The following is a 19140-nucleotide window of genomic DNA, read 5'->3' on the forward strand; positions in this document are numbered from 1 at the left end:
AAGTCTTCAGACTGGGTAATTAGGCAGTTAAGGTTTCTTTTGTATGCAGTGAACTACAGTTTTGAAAGACTAATTAATATTTTGTTAATACACTTGCAAAAACAAGTGATTAGATAGAGGATGGTGAAAAAGCTGTAAAAAATGAATCCTACATTCCTTTGCAGCTGGCAGTGTGAAGTGGGAGAAATCATTTTAAAATCATATCACTTGTTAAGAATGATATATTTTACTTTCAGTCCTCTTGGACAACTGGTTATGAAAAAGGAAGAAGCATCTGCTTTAAATCTAGTGACAGATTGGTAGCCTTTTTGACTTTTGATGATTTTACTGTCCTTAATTAGTATATATTGTACTTCTAATAAAATAATTAATGCATTATCACATTTTCTATGTTCATTATATATCTACTGAGAATGTTTTGCAGGTGGTTCTTTTTTAAAAAAGATCTGTAGATTTGCAGATCTAGGCATAACACAACAAATTTTGCTTTCTTTTGAAGTCTACGTTTTATTCTGTTATTAATATTCTATTTAAAGTATGCATGAGTTAGCATGTGAAAAGAAAGGCTGAACACTTTGAAGATCAAAGGTGTTGAGCTGCCTTGACAGGAAAAACAAGAATCTTGCAAGCTGTTTCAAAATAGGTACTGTTAAAAGCGGTGGACTATGTATCATAAAACTTCTGGACCTACTGCAGGGAAGGTTCCTTAGAAGGAAAAAAAAAAAAATCCAAAAGCAAAAAACGCGCCATTGTATGCATTCTGCCATCCAGTGGTGTAAAAGGAAACTGAACACAAGGCACACAGATAATTACCTGTTCTGGTGTTTAGACTTACCAGAGTAGATGCCAGGTAAAGGAAATACATTCTAAAATTAAACTCTGGATGGGGAGGGACTTRGAAGGAAGTATGAAGTGTAAAACCTCTCAGGAAACTGTGAAAGGTAGTCAGGTTATTTTCTCCTGGATTGCATCTCTGGTCTCCCAGCCACTGTTGGATGCAGGGAATATGAGAGTTACTAGGGTACATATTAAAAAAAAAAAAAACTTGTTCCAAAGTTAAACAAGATGGATAATTTTGGATAAAAAATCTTGTTCCAAGTTAACAATGAGAAGAGACTTAATTTAAATGAGTATTTTGAGGAGGAAGAATTAAATTTGAAGCCCTGAATGCATCACTCTCATGAGAGGTTGAYGTAATATTTCTCTTTAAATAGGCTTTTTTAGATGCTGCTTTATTTTGACTTTTTCCTTTTGATAATTTTACACTGACTATGAGGGATAGAAAATAAGAGATGATTGTACTGTGAGGAGTTGAAAACAGAAGTTGAGATTAATTATGCTCTTAACATTTTGTTTCTAATTTTGTTTCCTTTAGCTTTTTAGATGTTTTAATTAAAGTCAGGAACAGACACAATGATGTGGTTCCAACCATGGCGCAAGGGGTGATTGAATACAAGGAAAAATATGGCTTTGATCCATTTGTTAGCAGTAACATCCAGTATTTTCTAGATAGATTCTACACCAACCGCATCTCTTTCCGTATGCTTATTAACCAACACAGTAAGTAATTGCTTTTTTCATCTTTGAGATCTCATTAGTTATTGCCTGTAAACCTGTGACATAGCTTTGTTTCAGTGTTTTTCGTACTCATGACTAACTCTTACTATTCTATACTAATTATGGTAAATGGTATAGTGGCAACTAGTTATTTTTGTACTTTTTTCAGTTACCAAAAATGAATCCAAAACACTAGAACTCTTTCTCCCAGACTCTTTGTCCAGCTTTGTCAGTGTGGCTGTCACTTTCTAATCTCTTTGGCAGAGACACTTTGCTTAGTAACACATGAGCTATTTTTAGGTAGTGGTAGAGCAGCTGTATCTTTCTACTCACAAATCTGTCAGCATAGTTTGTCAAGTTGACATTTATTTCATCATCAAACCCAAAGTTGCCAAAGATTTTTGAAGAGGTTGTATGCTATATGTATTTTCATTGTTAATTTTTCAGCAACTTGCCTGGACTTTTTCTTGACTTCTAAAGGAACTGAGAGAGATGAGTATCTCTAACTTAAGTTTTAAMTTATCACCTTTGTCTGGCTGTACTTCCCACTCCTCGTTTATGAATAAATACTAAAATTATTTATTCTTTGTTACTAGGGTCTATTTTGTTGTTTAATAATACTGATACTTTTTTATATATTCATATTACAGAGTAAAAGGAGTTACTTGCACAGCTCCTAATAACTAGTATGTGTTACTGTGCAGAAAGTGATCTGCACCAAGTTAAGGTCAATATTGTGATCTCTTATACTATATCTTTTACCTTAGCTCTAGAGCTTCATTCATGGCCCAATATTCTGCTTTCATGAGTACATGACAGATAACAGGGAACAAAACTTGAGTAGTGTAAAGTATTTTCCTGTAAATTATATGCTTTTCTAATAGCCTTTTATGTGATCTGCAAATGCCATGTTCTGCGACTACACATAACTTCCACRTGGCAAGGCATATGATTTAAGATATATATGCAACTTTCTTTACTTATATTCGGGCAAACAAATGACAGAAACAAAGCAAGTCAAAAGACCCTCTTAGAAGAGAGCTAACAATGAGTCAAAGCTTCATCCTAATGGAAATTCTAGACCAAGTATGAGCATAACTTGCATTAGTTCTAACATATTAAATTCAGTTCACTAAACTGAAATTGCTTTCTCTGTGGACATTCTCTTAACTGTTTGAAATTTACACCAGCTTACAGATGCTAGAAGTTCAGTTAAACTAGTAGTAGGTTTCTGTGCTAACAAGCTATAGTGACCTATCCATGATGGCAAATATCAATCTTGAAAMATTGAAAAGAAAAAAAGCAATTGGAAAGCAGAATTTGGAAGCAGGTTTTTATGTACTTTCCAGTTCTGTTTGATACGTTATGGACAAACTGTTTCTTATGGTGCAGTTCTACAAGGTGCAGTAAGCCAGTGTGTTGGCTTGCCATCACTGGAATAGGAAAATCTTCAATCTTATCTTTTGCTTTCCTGCTACTGCCTCTGTTTCTTTATCAGAGTTGACTAAGTTGTTTAACAGGAGAAAATTGCCCCTGCAAAACAATATTAAATATTTCTGCTTTTTTAAGAGTTAAACTGGGTCAGTGAAGGGTGTGGTGAGAGCCAGACTTTGTGCAAAGGAGGGAGTGGGGCATATACTGCTGAAAGTCAGGGAGGAAGCTGAGGGAGAGACCTCTCTGCCGACTGTGAAATTACAGCTTAGGTGAGTGTAAAAGGTTTTTAACGCTGTCTTACAGTTCCTCAGTCCTTTTTATTGACATTTCCATTATTATGACTGCTGTTGTACTGACATAATGATATGAATGAAGCATTTTACAGTTTAGTTGTGTTTAATTTGGTAGTCCAGTCTGAAATGGAGGTTTTCACCTTAACCCTCCCACCCCACCCACCTTTATTTCTGTATTAACTAGTTTTAGTGATATGAGAGGAGGTGGGAAGAGAAACTAGTAACTAGTCTTTCTAAACAAGGATTTTGGCAATTTGGAAGATTATCTTTTTACAAAATGATGTGTTATCCAGTAAGTTTCAGTTGTCATCTGATTTAAGTTTTCTGTGCTGTTTCATGTGTAATAGACAATTTACTGCTATTTCCTTTTCCTTTTAGCACTTCTTTTTGGAGGCGATATTAATCCTGCTCATCCCAAACATATTGGAAGTATTGATCCTAATTGTAATGTGGCTGAGGTGGTTAAAGGTAAGGAGATCAAGCTAGTATTTTTATTGATCAACCATTCCCCCCAAAACTCTAGAATATTCATTCATTTATTATTCAGATATGAAAGACTGAAAATCTATGTCTATTTAACAAACCAAAAAAAGAATAAATGAAACATCTTCAGTCACCTACAAATAAGTTCATGAGCTTATTAAGAATTTCTAATGTCTTCATCATTCAGTAAGTTGAAACTTACAGTATATTAACAGAACTAGGAAGACAAATGTATTTTTTATAACTATAATCTGTTCTTCTTAAGCATTAGATTAAGTATCTTAATGTTTTGTTAAATCTTAAGTGTTTTCTTCCCCCAAATACTTAGGGGTAGGTTCTCAGGTACTGCTTTTTTATTTAATACTGATACTAAAGAAAATTAAGAATGAATAAAATTTTATAATTTTCCTTAAAAGCTGATATATTAGTGTCCTCAGATGTACAGATATTTTAATGGAACTCCACATTCCATCATATAGCCTTGCTATGTGCATCTGAATATATCAGTCTGTCCTCAATACAGAAGACATGTATGTCATGACTGTATCTGAATAATTTGGCACCTTCTCCTTTGAAATCTACTTAATGTTATGAATGTTCATATGTCTACAGAATACCTATGTATTAGTGCATATGCATGAAGCAATGTTGCCCCCTTCAAGAACTTGTTTGAAGATTCATGCTCTGGATATATCTGTTAACAAATAGCTTTTGCTGTAGGTGTGAATCCTTCTTTCTAGCCTCAACTGCTCCCCTTTGCTTTCTCTCAGCTTTTGGGAAAGCAAACTGTTTTCCAGCAGAATTTGACCTGCATGATGGCTTATTTTGTAGTGTGGACACTTCTTGCCATTATCAAGGCTTCTTGGTTTCCAGCCCTTTGGCTTTAAAGCAGTCTTTTTTTCCCTAAAACTCTTCTTTTCTTTGATCGTACTCTGCTATAACCTCAGCATAGCATATGTTGCAGATTTGTTGTTTATTTTAATATTCCTTCTAATAGCAATGTTTGAATCTATTTTCATCATCAAATTCCTAGTTGCTCTCTACCTTGGACAGAGGAGTGCATAGTGGCAGAAGGTGCCCAGTCCAGTTCTTAAGCCAAAAGCTGAAAGTGACCTGCATCTGAAGAAATATCCGTCAACAAATGACGGCATCATGAACAGTGTGTCCGGTGTTGTCTTTCAAAGAAATGAAATGACCTTAAAGGCAGAGCTTATATAGTCAAGGCAATTAGGGTCATTTCCTCTTAGAGTTGTTGGAAGGGTTAATTTGCATTCCAAAATGTTCTGGTGCACAAGTRTTATTCGAGGCAATTTGTTAGAGTTTAGATGTCAACTTTGGCACTGTATGTAGTAGCAACAAGCTCTGGATGCCCTTCAGAGGTGAAAGAAATGGTTTAAAGAACTTCATTTCAAGGGAACTCTGCCAAGAGTTCTCTCTAACTGCCTGAGGTGGGTCTGTAGATCTCTCATTGACTGTACTTCAGTAAGCTTATTTTTGTCCTGAGAGCAGCTCCAGGCTTGTTCCTGGAACTAGATTTTAGAGGTACTGACAGGTTTTACACTCTGTTGCTGTTTACCTCCTGCCACAACATGAGGAAGGCTTTGAACCTTATTACACTATGTCTCTTTTACAGTCTTAGGCCTTTGCCAAAGACAAAGTTGGGTTTTAGAGGAGGGTAGACCATAAGACTTTGCATTCTTTTTTTGCCTCTGGTCAAAACCATTTTTACCTGGAGGTGGATTGTGAAAGGCTTTCCTATTCATCTCAAGGGGGAAGGTTTCAGGATGGCTACTTCTTGAAAAAGGTGTGTATTGAACTTGGGGAGTCTGAATGTGTTTGTTCAGAGTGCCTTTGTTCTCTCAGGCTTCATGTAGTGGCTATGTTTGCTCTACATCCATATATTGAGGGCTTTTGGTTTATTCCTAGCCTGTTATCAATAGGCTTTTCTTGATAGCCATGAGGCTTCTGCCATAGGAATCCAGCTTCTGTCTTCTGGATGGATCCACTCGTTATTCTTATTTCTGTGATGTGGAAACTCTTTGAAATATGCTAACATAGTCCTTTCTCCATGTAGAGGGCCTTATGGTAGTAATTGCTATCCTCAGCTTCTGATGACTCAGTCAAGCTTGTGGCTGTGTTCCTTATGCCCCTTTTTTCTAAAACACATGATCATTCACTCCTGAGGCCATTAGATGTTCTGAGGTGATCTGAGAATAAGTGTAGATGTTCCAGTATCTTGTCGTCCTGCCCAGTTGTGTTTACTGCAGGRTGAGGGTCTCTGCATAGCTTTGATGTTAGATGAGATTTTTACTAGGACATGTTTTTTTTAGTGCTACTGACATGACCATTTTAGGAGATTTTTTTGGAGTTGRCCATCTTGACACAAGGGATTTCTCCTGGATAGCTCATTTTATGAGACTTTCTAGAGAGTTGGTTGAGAACGTTATGTTGATTAGTTCCATTTTACTAGAGCTCAGGTAGCATCCATGTTAGTCTTGTGTAATATGTACAGCTTTGCAGATGTCAGAACAACTGATACGAAGTTTTCCATATAACAAATCACATACATAAATATGTCTGTAAAAAGCACATCTTGAAGGAAAACAATTATAGGCAAATACCCAGTCCTTTCTGAGGCCAGTGATTTTGTTGTCCTTCTACCTGTCACTATCAAGAGTCACTGCTATTTTGTTTTTTAGCCTCACTTTGGACAGGAGGAGGAAGATACATGTTGGACTTGGTCAAATGAAATTGTTAACAATATCTTAGCAAATTACTGCCAGTCTGCAGAACTGCCACATCTGTTCATGTGCCTGCTCTTTGCCCATAATAATTATGAGGAAACTTTCATTTCCTTAAACCACTTTCATTAAGGTAACTTAAGCAGTACAGCTGGAACAGGTTTGAATCTATAGCTTTTCCTCATTGAGCTAAAAATTGCTGCTTTTTTCTGACATGTTTTTGCAAAGGAGAGAGAGTGAATWTTAAGAGTCATTCAGAACTCATTCAGACAAGAGCACAGCTTAATTTTCTTGCTGTACTTTGACAATAGGTAATGCCTGATTTGGATTATGGTGGGTTTTTTTTGGTTCGATGGGAAAGAATGAAGAATCTAAAAAACTTCAGCTTTTTTCCAAGAAAAGCTTCAAAATCAAGTATTATAAACTTGATATTTGGAAAATTTGAATTTGTGGTTGTCCATATAATCATTTCTCATCCTGTTATGTTTGAGATGAGAGGAACAGGTATTAAATTGTGACTGGGACATAAAAAATAGGCAGTAATTACAGTCAAACTATTATATAGACCCTTTGGCTGGTTTTCRGGCCCTGAGTAAAGAAAAAAATATATAGCTTGTCTCCAGTAATCTGCTTTTGTTTATAAAACCTCTGATAGAATATATCTGTTCTTTATAAATGGCTGTGAGCATATAGACAAAAAGGGATTAACATTAATACAGCTTCACATTTGTGAGTGTTAATACAGCTTCACATTTGTGAATGTTCTGCTTGTAGTCTTTCAGATGCAGGATGAATGTTGCTAGTCTCGCTTAGCTGATTTTCATAAATAAGTGTTCTATTCTCTTATTTTTTTAGATGCTTATGAAACAGCTAAGATGTTGTGTGAGCAGTACTATCTGGTTGCACCAGATTTGGAAGTTGAAGAATTCAATGGTAATTGTGAAATTCATTTAATTCCGAAGTGATATATTTCAGAAAGAACATCTCTAAAATCTGTGATTTCCAGCTTTGTTTAATTAATTTTAAGTTATAATTGAAACCTTGCAGTCCTATATATGGAGTTCATTCTCTTTCTCTCATAATGTATCTACATGGACACCTGAATTTTAGTTTATCACAATGGCATGCTTACTTAATTCCTGGTGCTGCATACAGAGTGCCACCTGCTGAATTGATTATCATTTTATGGTTGTGAAGAATTCTCCTTACTAAGAAACAAACAGACCTGCCTTCTACTAATCTTTTAACAGAACTGAACTATGTTTCGTTTTCAAGTATGCTTGTAAATCCCAATCTCAGTCCGTGTACAGGGGTGGTTAGCTCTTGTGTGCAAGGTGGCAAAATTTGAAACTTGATTTTTTTTTTTCCCTACCTACCCTATGCATGAAATCTTATACATAAATTTTTTCGCATGAAAATATTTTTCTAGTCAATTGCTAAGAAGATTGAGTGCTACAAAACTGATGAGATAATCCTTGCCAGTCTGTTGACTGATCATTTTGTTCCTCATTTGTATTGATGGAAAAAGTAGATTTTTTTGTTACAAAAWAAATTGTCTTGAGTAATCCTTTCACAAACTTTAGACAACTGTCAAAACACAGAACTAAAAGTGTTTCCAAATTTCAGAAGAAAAAAAAGAATTGCAAAAGTCTCAGAAATGGAAAATAAATAGAAAATAGAGGAAATTATATGYGGGAACATATTTTGCTCAAAGCAGAACTCTGCATTGTAGGAATACTTTTCTATGCTAATGCTGTTGGCAGCACAGCAACAGTTGTTGGCATTAGTATCACCTTCCTCTCCCAAAAACAAAGAATCAAACCTTCCCCTCCACCCCAAACCAAGTGTTTGATTTTAGAGCTAGATCATCACAAGTGCCGAGTGATGCAGCAGAACGTTCAATACAAAATTCATTTGAAGACGAAGTTTGAAGATCCAATAGTGGGGCAAATTTCATTGTCGCAAGATGATGAAAGATCGTGTTCTCATCAAAAAAGCAGGGAGAGAGGGGAAGGATAACGTGTTGCCTTCAAACTCACTAAATAACAACACGACGAAAGGAACTTTCCAGATTATCTCACRAGAGTGGAAAAAAAAAATGTTCTCTGCATAACTGTGCTCCTCAAATGAGTACTAATAAATCCTTGTAATTACAGAAGTGGCATGTATTTTGTATGCTGCTGTGGACTTGCTGGTGCATAAGAATTGGAATATGGACTTAGACAAGGTCACTAAAACAGTAGCTTGCCTTGCAACTAATTTTGCAGAATGTTGTTTTGGTCATCTTTTCCTAGGAGTTTTCACCAGTTCTTAGAGAAATTACAAGAGTTTGAGACACACAGAGGGTATATAAAGTAGTAACTGGGATTACCTGCCGTTGGTGCAAAAAAAGACGAAATAGTCCGGCCCCTTTCTGCAAGCATAGCTACACCTTCACRCAGTTTATGAAGCAGGAATTTAGAGACTAGTTTCTTTAGTGTGAACTGCTGCTGAGTGTATAACTTTTGTGACTGTATAACTTAGTGCCGGGGAAAATTTAAATGTTCAGGGATGACAGTGTCTTCAGCTCCAAAACTGTAACTGAATGTATTAAATGCAACTGTATTTCTGCTAAATGAATTAACACTCTAYTATGCAGAGTTGTGCCACACACCTCTACTGAAATGTTGGCAGCAAGGACAGCAGTGGACAGAAGAATTCAGTTATGATATGGAGAAAGAATTGTGATACTTTTTGAAATATATTTTGAAGATTCATAAAAATTACATTTTGCATACTTTCATTAAGGAAAATAATGTGTACATTTGCTTTTAGAATATTTAAACAGTTTTTAAGAGTCCTTTTTGTCCAATCTGCTATGCTTAAACATTGCATATGTTTATTAAAAAAAGGTAAAGTGTTTTACATTAATTAATAATTACATTATTATCAGTACTAACCACTGCTTAGTGAAGTTTCATATCTAAACAAAGTTTGYTGACATGGATGACTAAAAATCGTCATTAAAATGTGTCATTTCAGGTGATGCCTGAAACTGAAATTCCTGTTTTCATGCAGCATGATTTGCACTTGGAAAATTAGACATAATTGTTTCTGTCTATATTTTTGTATTGTTACTGTAAATAGAAATGCTGCAAGAGATTGGTGTCTGTCTTTTTATTTTTTTTAATATAGCTAAAGCTCCAAACAAGCCTATTCAAGTAGTTTATGTACCATCTCATCTGTTTCATATGCTTTTTGAATTATTCAAGGTAGGTAGTGCTTTTTAATATTTGCAAAGATTTGGTGAACTTACATTGCAATTGTAATTATTCTTTTCAGTTACTCTTAAGTGTTCTTTCAGTTTCCCTTTCTCAGCTCAGTCTTAACCTGGTGAAGATTGTTTGAAATTGTGATGAAAGCTCCCCACACACACACAACCCTCTATGATGCCCCTGTATACTTAAGGAATTTTTCTGTTTTTCCCACTTCTCCTTTTAGCACTTTTGCAATGATTAATTTAAAGCAAGTATAAACAATCTAGTTTTTTAACAATGACACATTATAAGGCCTTACAGTTTTCAACTCTTGCTTCTTTATTATGGATTTGAGTACTGGGTAAGATCAGTGTCTTCTGTTTGTTGTGAAAGCAGTCTGTGTCTCTTGAACAGTGTAAATGGTATATTTTGTTCTATTTACTTTCTGAATTGTTTGAGCAACAGTAAAAATGGAACATAGGAGAGCTGTTGCAGGAATGGCATGTATTTAGAGTAAGGTAGATGGTCCCTAGGTGGTGCAATTGAACATACTAGCAATTCAAGAAAAAACAATATATTCAGTCAAAGAGAATCTTCTCTTAAATAATGTATTTTGGTTTTGATTTCTGACATCCATCGAGGGCATTCATTTTAATCATCCCCTCTCTTGTTATTTGTAAAGTTAGCTCTAGGCCAGAGAAGATGTGAGTTTGCAGATTGATTGTAGGTGTGCTTTAGTATAAGTCATGAAACTGAATGAAATCAAAGAAGTTGTAGCTGTAAGTGATGTTATGTCTGTGATGGACTGGCAGGGGAAACTATTAATTAAAAAAGATATAGAATAATGGACCGTAACATAACAATTTTGTGATCTAGATCAATAAAACAAAAGCTGTTTCTCTGTGGTGAGCATCAGTATTGGTGTTCTGGCAGGTGTAGGGCAAGGACATTATCTCATTTTATAATTGCTGGATTTCACAGGGAGAAAATTTTTTCCTGCTTTATGTTCTCTGGTTTTCTGTCAAGTAGGGGAAAGTATATACGATAGAGTTCTGATATAAAARTCTAATTAGGCAACTGATTTGCCTGAAAGCACTCTTTGAATTTGTTTTAAATACGGCCTTTCCTGTCCTGCATACAAATCTAGGACAAGGCATCTAGATTCAACAAAATAGTTGTAAGTTGTCACAAAAGCATGTATGGTAAYGTTTGCCAGAGTCTAAGACACTGTTTTCTTCTTAACTTCAGAACTCAATGAGAGCTACAGTAGAATTGCATGAAGGCAAGAGAGAAGGCTATCCATCAATCAAAACCTTAGTCACTTTGGGGAAGGAAGATCTATCTATTAAGGTAAATGCCTAAAAATAAGTTCTTGTACAACTTATGACCCTGTTAAGTTTAAAACAGCATGACTTGTAATTTGAAAAGGCATTAAGTACTGTATGATTTTCAGCATTTATTTCATACTGATGAATGTTTCTCAAGTCATTTAGATCATGCTTCTTGTGTTTTACACTTTGCTTTTTTCAGAACATGATGTTTAAAATTTTAACTTTTCATTCCCTAGATAAGTGATCAAGGTGGAGGTGTACCTTTAAGAAAAATAGACAGATTGTTTAACTACATGTACTCAACAGCACCCAGGCCTAGTTTGGAGCCAACAAGAGCTGTGCCTTTGGTAAGCAATTGCACTACATATTTAAATGTGCCTTGACACTACTCTAGTCACGCCTTTCCTTTCACTGCAGCTGACTGGATCAGTTTTTTCAATTGAAGAATTTGGCTATCAATAGTAATTTTGTGCAGGTRGAACATATCAAGGGAAAATACATTCTGCAATCACAGCTTAGTCTTTGAAGTAGACAATTTTTTTCTTTATTTTGAACATTATATTCTTGGAAAGAAACTTGTCTTTATAAGCTCAACATTTTCACAGATTAATGGACAGAACTTCTAAGTGCTTTGCTACTAAAAAGGTGGATAACCKAATGAGCTGCTACTTGGTGTGCAGATTACTGTTGAAGAAGAAGAATTTTATCTAAGTTTACTAGGTTAAATATTTGTATTGAAGAAGTGAAACATGCTGTTAATATTACAACAGTTGAGAAATACTTCCTGATAATACATGCATTTATCCTAARCTTTGAAAATGGTTTTATATAATTTACAGATTGTGAAAATACATTTAGAAAAAAATCCTCAAATGCATAATGTGTGATAGAATCACATTTGATGCATTTCTTTTCAGTTGGGGATATTTCATATGATACTTCCTTTTGAGATGCATCAGAGTCAGATTTAGGAAACAAAACAAAACCCCTTCCCATAGCTGCTTCTAAGTGGAGAATTGCTTCAGCATTAAATGCTTTGATTCTTTTAGGAAGTATGRGTTTTTTGGTTGTTTTGTTGGGATTGTTTGTAACTAAGTTTTATCTCTGGGATTATTGTAATAACAGTGATGTAACAGCTGTTACATTTGACTGTCATTCAGTAAGTGGATCAGTAGTGATACTGTATTCTTGCTTTTCTTCTTATTGTTGCTCTGTATTGCTTCTGATGCAATCTGTTATCTTCAAGCATGCCAAGAAAAAGTCGATTCTTTGAGCAATTTCCTTTCCCTGTTTAAATGCGTTATGTGGTCTTTTTTCTGGTAGTTGTGTGGTTGAAGAGCTTTCAGGCAGCTAATAAAATGAGGTGCAGATTATATAGCTATTTCTGATATAAAATATCTGAAAGTGAGTTTAGAGGTGAAACCTTCTCAAAGTGGTACAGAGTAATAACAATTTCCTTTTACACTTTTAGCAGAGAGCCTTTACAGTACTATTTTAGTTCACAGTTCTTAGCAGCGTGGCATGTAAGTGTATTGCATTGTTTTCACTGGTGTTTTTTTGCCACTGCAGTAGGTATGAAACCCGGTTCTGCATCTACATTGACCTGACATTAATCCTTCTGGTTCCCTAATTCCGCAGCCCATTAGTAACAAATAGTTCAAATGATGCTGTGCCTTTTTCATAGAAATTCTTCTTCAGTGGGATAAGTGATATGAAACAGTCCTTAATTCAAATATGAAGTTTATTTTTCAGGTCAGAAATAGTAGAATTTTTCTTGATTCATAATCTGTCTTTATTCTGCCTTGCTTTCAACCAGCACTTTTCTATATTGGCCTACAAAGGTTTCCTGAAAGTTATTCTTTTTTAATGGGGGRAAAACCCTTGCATCTTAATTGTCAGTTAACTTCACTATTAGCATGTCTCTGCTTTTGTGGCTCTCTGACTGTAAAATATAGTCAGTTTAGGATTAGGATTGTCATGTCTTTGGTTTTTTTTGTTTTTTGTATTTTTTGGTTGTATCTTTAGCAATGTATTCCTCTATTTTTCTAATCTTTAAGACTTCTTACTTTGATTCTGTGGCATTTATACTTAGTTTTCTTCTAACCTAGGCCATCTTCAGGCTTCATTTTCCTCTTCAGTCCATATGTCACTAAAGTGACATAAAAGACTTCTGCCTTTTAAGTCTTTCTGCTGCCTGTACATGACCGAATGCCGAGAAGAGTTGTTAAGCTCTGTCCTTGCACATGTGTGTTCAGAAGCAGGAAAAAAAAACCCAAGAACTGGGAGTTTATGGCATATCTTTCCACTAAAAGCAAAAAGGACTTTGACAGTGAGACGTGACACACATTGTGTTATAATCCAGATTCAGTTATAAAGATAATTATGCTATTTTTTATATGTTAGTCTGGAAATAAAAATCCTTCAGGAGAGTTTCATGTAAATGAATCATCGTAGAAGTCCATACAGAAGGAAGGCTTCTTAATTGCTTAGTACCAAAACCCAAAACACTTAAGAATTACAGTCCTCCAGAAGATAGCTAGGTGCCTTGACTAAGATATATTTGTTTAATAAACTGTAGTTTAGTGTAAAAAGACTTATTTTTCTGTTCTGATACCTCTGCCATACACACATTATTATAGCATCTCCTGTCTAGTTTATGAAACATTCATTGACTTAGAGGYGGGGAATAGGGGGATATATGGTATTTGAAAATTATTTTTCAATATTACTGCAAATGTTTTTTTTTTTAATCACTGGAGAAGCCTTGTTACCATGGCAGCATTCTGATTCTAGCAGGTCTTGGGTTCCTCTGTAGTATTACATGCATAGTGGAATCATTAGAAGCACATTAGAAGCTTAATGATAATTGGATTTGTGGGAGGGGGGTGTTCAACAATTCTGTCTGTGTTGGAAACATCTGTTTATAGTGGGAGAAGTGTTGCTTAAATAAGGTTTAATTAGACCTGTAGACACCGGTAACAAACAAATTTAATAATTTCCAATTTGTATAATACATACTGTAATATTAAATGAGAAATTGGCACTAAAAAGCTTTCTCAAGGCAGTTGTGTACTCATTGACTATCTTCTATATACTCTAGATCAAACAAGGACCTATGTTATAATCAATTTGTGTTAATTTTCTTGTATTTTGTAAAATACAGATCTTGCCATAACAAAGTACTTGAGTACTCATATCTGAGATCTATTCTTCTCATTTCTTATTAATTAACTATTTGGGAAAATACTCTGAAGACAATATAGAGAAGGAACTGATAAGATATGTTGGAAGAGGAAGGAGAAAATAATTACGTGGGCCAGTATGGTTGGTAAAAAGATTCTCCTGGAGGGAGGATAGGAGGAGGAAGCAAGCGGAAGCTGGATGTAGATATTAAGGAAGTATAATTCTGGGGAGAGGAAAAGGTAATTAGTTTTCAGGATTGTTTGATACAGCCTTTATGGTCTTGCAGTTAGTGTACTTCTAATTTCAGTAAAATGTTTACTTTTTTACAGCAAGTAACTCTTTGGAACTTTTTTTAGAAGCTCTTTCGAAGGTAATCAGATAACTTCCCCTTTTTGGAGATTCACAAAGAGATGCTTGTCTTAAAATGAGATGTGTGGAAGTGATGCATATATCTATAATGGGCATCTTTGAGAATTAAGTTTTTGAAGCATACTATTTTTTTGTAAGAGTTCATCTAAATATCTGTTTTAACTATGGGAAGGGACACTAATAACTATAACAAACAGTGTGAGTAGAAGAAGACAAACAGTTTCCAGTTGTGCTTGCCATTTCTGTTTCTCCCTTTCCTCCAGTGAACCATTAACAGTCATCAGTGTGAGCAACTCCAGCCAGTCTGAGCACTAAAACAAGGAAGGAGGACAAAAGATACTGTGCGGATTGTAGGTGACAGAATTTGTGATGGATACTCTAGTACAAAGTTCTTTAATATCCCCTTCTCCCTCCAAGGAATTTCAGATAGATTCATTTCTTATGAAGTGACACCACTTATTAACTGTGTGTAATGCTCACACATCCTTATTCTTAGTTCTCTTATTTTATAAATTGTTACGAGGTTTGGCTTTTAAGATTCAGCACATGATTCTTGCTGCAAGCCAAGCGTTGTATAGCATCCAGTAAAATCATTTACGCTATCTGAACCCTTACCCCTCCCAATATCTTTCAGGGTTTTTTTTATAGAAATATTATATTGGAATGAGTTCATTGGTTTTCTGAAAGTTTTAAGTGCCTAATTCTTTCTGTAATGTGTCCTTATGGAAAAGTTTTATTACTGCCTTGCCCTGTGTACCCTTACTTTCAAATGCTTGTATTTTTGGAAATCCTCCATTATTGCTCTGGACAAACCTGAATAGTTCAGGGAGATTCAAATGGATAATCAAACACTGTGATTCTCAGCATGTATCCAGCTGTCTGAAAGAGAAGATTTGTAGATGAATGTCTTACTTGGTTACTGCAATGAGAGGAACTTGCTTTTTTGTGTGTGTGATAACTTTTTCTCACAAGAGAGGATTGGAAAAGGTATGAAGCTTTTGACTTGTTTGGAGCTATGGCTCTGAAAAACAGTGTTTTAAAAATCRAAAATTTGTAGCTGTCAACTCTGTTGTGCTTTGACAAATAGCATGGTCTGTACAGGCTTTTAATCTTCAATAGATCATTCACTGCATTGTGGAATCCTGGCTTTTTGTTAGATGGGTAAGCAATAGCCAAGATTATTTCCTTAGTATTGCTTTGCATATTATTAATGGAGCGAGTTTTCTCTGCAATAGTCCTCTGAACGCCTTTGCAGTATGGGATCGCCAATCAAATGGTAGTGTGACCTAGATGAAGTAAATGGTTGTCTCTTGTTTTCTTGCGTGTTCTCCTAAGCTTAGAGRCTTTTGAAAATGATAATTGCAGGGCTTAAGGAGGAATGTGCTGTCAGGAACTTGATATCAGCAAAGAAGGAATGAAATATTACAGCAATGGTAATCATCATGAGGAAGCCATAAAAAGTATCAACTTGCTTTGATTGGAGACTGCATGTTCTGTGTGTGGCACCTACTTGCCTCCTAGAGGAAAATGAAAAATCACCGAAGTAGTCCTAACAAAGGCTTGTTTATTTCTTTATGATGTTATTTTTCCTCTCTTATGTATTTAAACTAAAAAAAAATAAAAAAAAACATCTAAGACAAAATGAGATTGACTGAATAACAACTTATAGTGCAGGCTGAGGAGTAAAAGAAAGTTTGGAGGGTAATCTGAGGCAAATCTAATAATTAGGTATTTTTATTTTCAGTTCTACAAGCAATTGTAGTGATTTATTACATTTTTTCTTAAACTTTTCATCATACTTTTCCTTCTGTGTTCATATTTTTGTAGGCTGGATTTGGCTATGGTTTGCCAATTTCTCGTCTTTATGCCAGGTATTTTCAAGGTGACCTTAAACTCTACTCAATGGAAGGAGTTGGTTCAGATGCTGTAATTTATTTGAAGGTATGAATTTGGCCCTCCTATCAGCTAATAGTTTTCTGCAATTTGATAGTTTAAAGCAGGCAAGTGTTCTGCTGAATAGGTTATTTTTTTTCTCTTTTCTCTCTTGAATTTGTTTTCAAATGTATAATTGTCTGTTATATTCAAATCAGGTATGCAGAACTATAAAAGCAGGTTATACATGTTAATCTCAGCACTAATATTTAATTAGTTTCCAGAGTTTTTTGGTTTCCCCAGGTTGGACTTCTGCATTTTGTTTATCCATTGTACGTGCTAAAATTTCAAAGAATACTTGCGTGATGGGAGATAATTTCAGTTAATACACTTTGGTTCTAATTTTGACCACAACAAAACTGAAAAAAGACTATTGTATAACTCCTGAGTTACACATTTTMTTTCTGTGCAGTTCTTGAGCTATGTGCAATAGACTATTGATCCTGCTGTTGTTTCTCGGGAGAATCCCAGACTGTTCAAGGACTTAAATTTAAAACTAACTACTTGAACTGCACAAAGGAATTAAGAAAATAATACAGCTCATGCACAGGCTGTTGAATTGGTTGCCCCACTGTGTAGTAAGCGAGCTGTGCGGTCCTGCACTAACTTCAGTTTCTGATGGATTTAATCCTATGTATGAATGTGTGGAGGAAAACTGGAGTATGGCMTTTCTCAGAGAAGAGGCATGCCGCTGTTCTAAAACGTTTCCCCACAGATTAGTGTTCTGACATAGTCTAAGGGAATCTAAGTTTACTGGGTAAGTGGAGTATCTGTGTAAACTAGCTGTCTGCTCCATATCAATGACAAATCTCCCCAACATATTTTGGATCAAGACTTTTTTTTTCTTAATGTCTTTGTAGACATTATTCCCTGGAAATGAGGAAGTATTTTAAGATGTTAGTTTCTTTTAACTTTTACTGTACAGCARTTCTTTAGGAATGACTGGTCATAGCCAAAATATTTTGAAAACAGTGTTGTGATGTGAAAGTGGRTAATTGAGGCTTTTGTTCAATGCAGAAGTCTGAACTTTAGAACTCCCTAGAGTATCTTTGTGCTGTTGGTCTTTCTAAACAATATGTTACTATRGCTTTTCTTTTTTTCATAGGCCCTTTCAAGTGAATCATTTGAAAGACTTCCTGTTTTTAATAAGTCAGCGTGGAGACACTACAAGACCACACCTGAAGCAGATGACTGGAGCAATCCTAGCAGTGAACCAAGGGATGCTTCTAAATACAAAGCTAATCGATAATTTCCCACCCTTTTGTCTCTCCTGAGGATGAGCTCTGCATTCAGTATAAAGTTTCTGCTTTGTTCCAAAATCCTTAAACCGCAATAGCGAGTTACTTCCAAAGAAAGACCTAATCAGGGCTTTAAAAAATAGTAAGAACAAAGGTTGGGACTTAAAGGAAGATGCTAAGCACATTTGATGTGTGAATTCTGCCTGCTTCACCAGAATATGCTTGGTTGGTTCAGTGGTTCAGTCGTATTGACAAAAGGGAAAGGATTGCACAGCGATGCCCTTAAGATTACAATGTTACATTTGAAATGGCTGAATTTTATTACAACATAAGAATTGGCAAGATGTGCAGAATCCCTTTTTRTGAGGAATAGTATCTTGTGCAGCAATATGACATAAGTGAAAAATTCTAGTGTAGTTAAACATATGCTTAGCAAATCCACTCTTTCCTGCATTTTGTATTGCAGTGTCACCTGTTACGGAAAAGCCCTTTGAGCTCTTCAGATCTTAATGAGCTTATAAATGCATAGTTCTAAAAAGGGTTGTGCAGCTTTAAACTGATGCTTCCCCCAAATTCCCAAATCCATTTGTCAAGTGCATACAAAAATTATGTTCTTACAAGGCATTGGGACTTTCACTTCTTGGTATGCACCTTAATGATTTTCTTGACTTGCACAAGAATGCCAAATGGTARATCACGTTAATTATGCATTTGTAAACATTTTTCCTTATTTTGAGGAAAGATCATAAGTAGTTTTATCATCTCTCCATATTTTCAGGAACTCCCATCAATATGGGGGAGGGGAGAAATTAAATTTCATGTTCATTACCTGTCATTTTTTGGTGTGGGGGTGAGGGAAAGGGGGGAGAAATGCTGAGAAGCCAGACAGCCAGTCATACAAATGAATTTGCCTTAAGAATGTTGGTCACTTGGAACTCGATTAGTATAAAATCTGTAAATAGTTTGCAAAGTTATTTATATACTCAATGTCTAACAATAGTCTGATAATCTGAATTTGTAGTGTATATAAAGATGTTATACACCAGCTTTTGGAAAGTGTCATTAGTCTAAATCTCTGAAACTGGGTATGTGAGAAGGATAAGAAAAGACAGATGATGCCTGATTTAAAAAGAAGAAAGAAAGAAAGAAAGTAGAGGAAAAACGTAAATAAGTAACACCCTTTTAAATTTATAAGTGTTGCTGTTGAATGTTAGGAAACTGTACTTCACAGAGTCTCTGCCAAATAATATTTCTGTTACTATGGCCCTCTAGAAGAATCTGTGAGATTAGAAGTTCTGGTGATATCCTCGCTATGTGAATAAAGATAGAGAAGTTGTAAGCAA

At 35.3% G+C, this 19140-nt stretch overlaps 1 protein-coding gene across 1 annotated transcript in view; it reads left to right on the top strand.

Moving 5' to 3' along the window:
• The window catches only part of PDK3 (pyruvate dehydrogenase kinase 3), a 35251-nt gene extending 16111 nt beyond the window's left edge, over positions 1 to 19140 (top strand). The window contains exons 3-10 of the mRNA XM_085302081.1: positions 1376 to 1560; positions 3663 to 3752; positions 7364 to 7441; positions 9683 to 9759; positions 10993 to 11094; positions 11312 to 11422; positions 16455 to 16568; positions 17665 to 19140. Coding sequence (XP_085158207.1) covers positions 1376 to 1560; positions 3663 to 3752; positions 7364 to 7441; positions 9683 to 9759; positions 10993 to 11094; positions 11312 to 11422; positions 16455 to 16568; positions 17665 to 17808 — 901 coding nt within the window. The 3' untranslated portion in view covers positions 17809 to 19140. The remainder of the gene's footprint in view (positions 1 to 1375; positions 1561 to 3662; positions 3753 to 7363; positions 7442 to 9682; positions 9760 to 10992; positions 11095 to 11311; positions 11423 to 16454; positions 16569 to 17664) is intronic.

Source organism: Rhea americana, unplaced genomic scaffold (assembly GCF_003343005.1).
Source record: "Rhea americana isolate MKP2758 unplaced genomic scaffold, rheAme1 scaffold_184, whole genome shotgun sequence".
NCBI lineage: Eukaryota > Metazoa > Chordata > Aves > Rheiformes > Rheidae > Rhea > Rhea americana.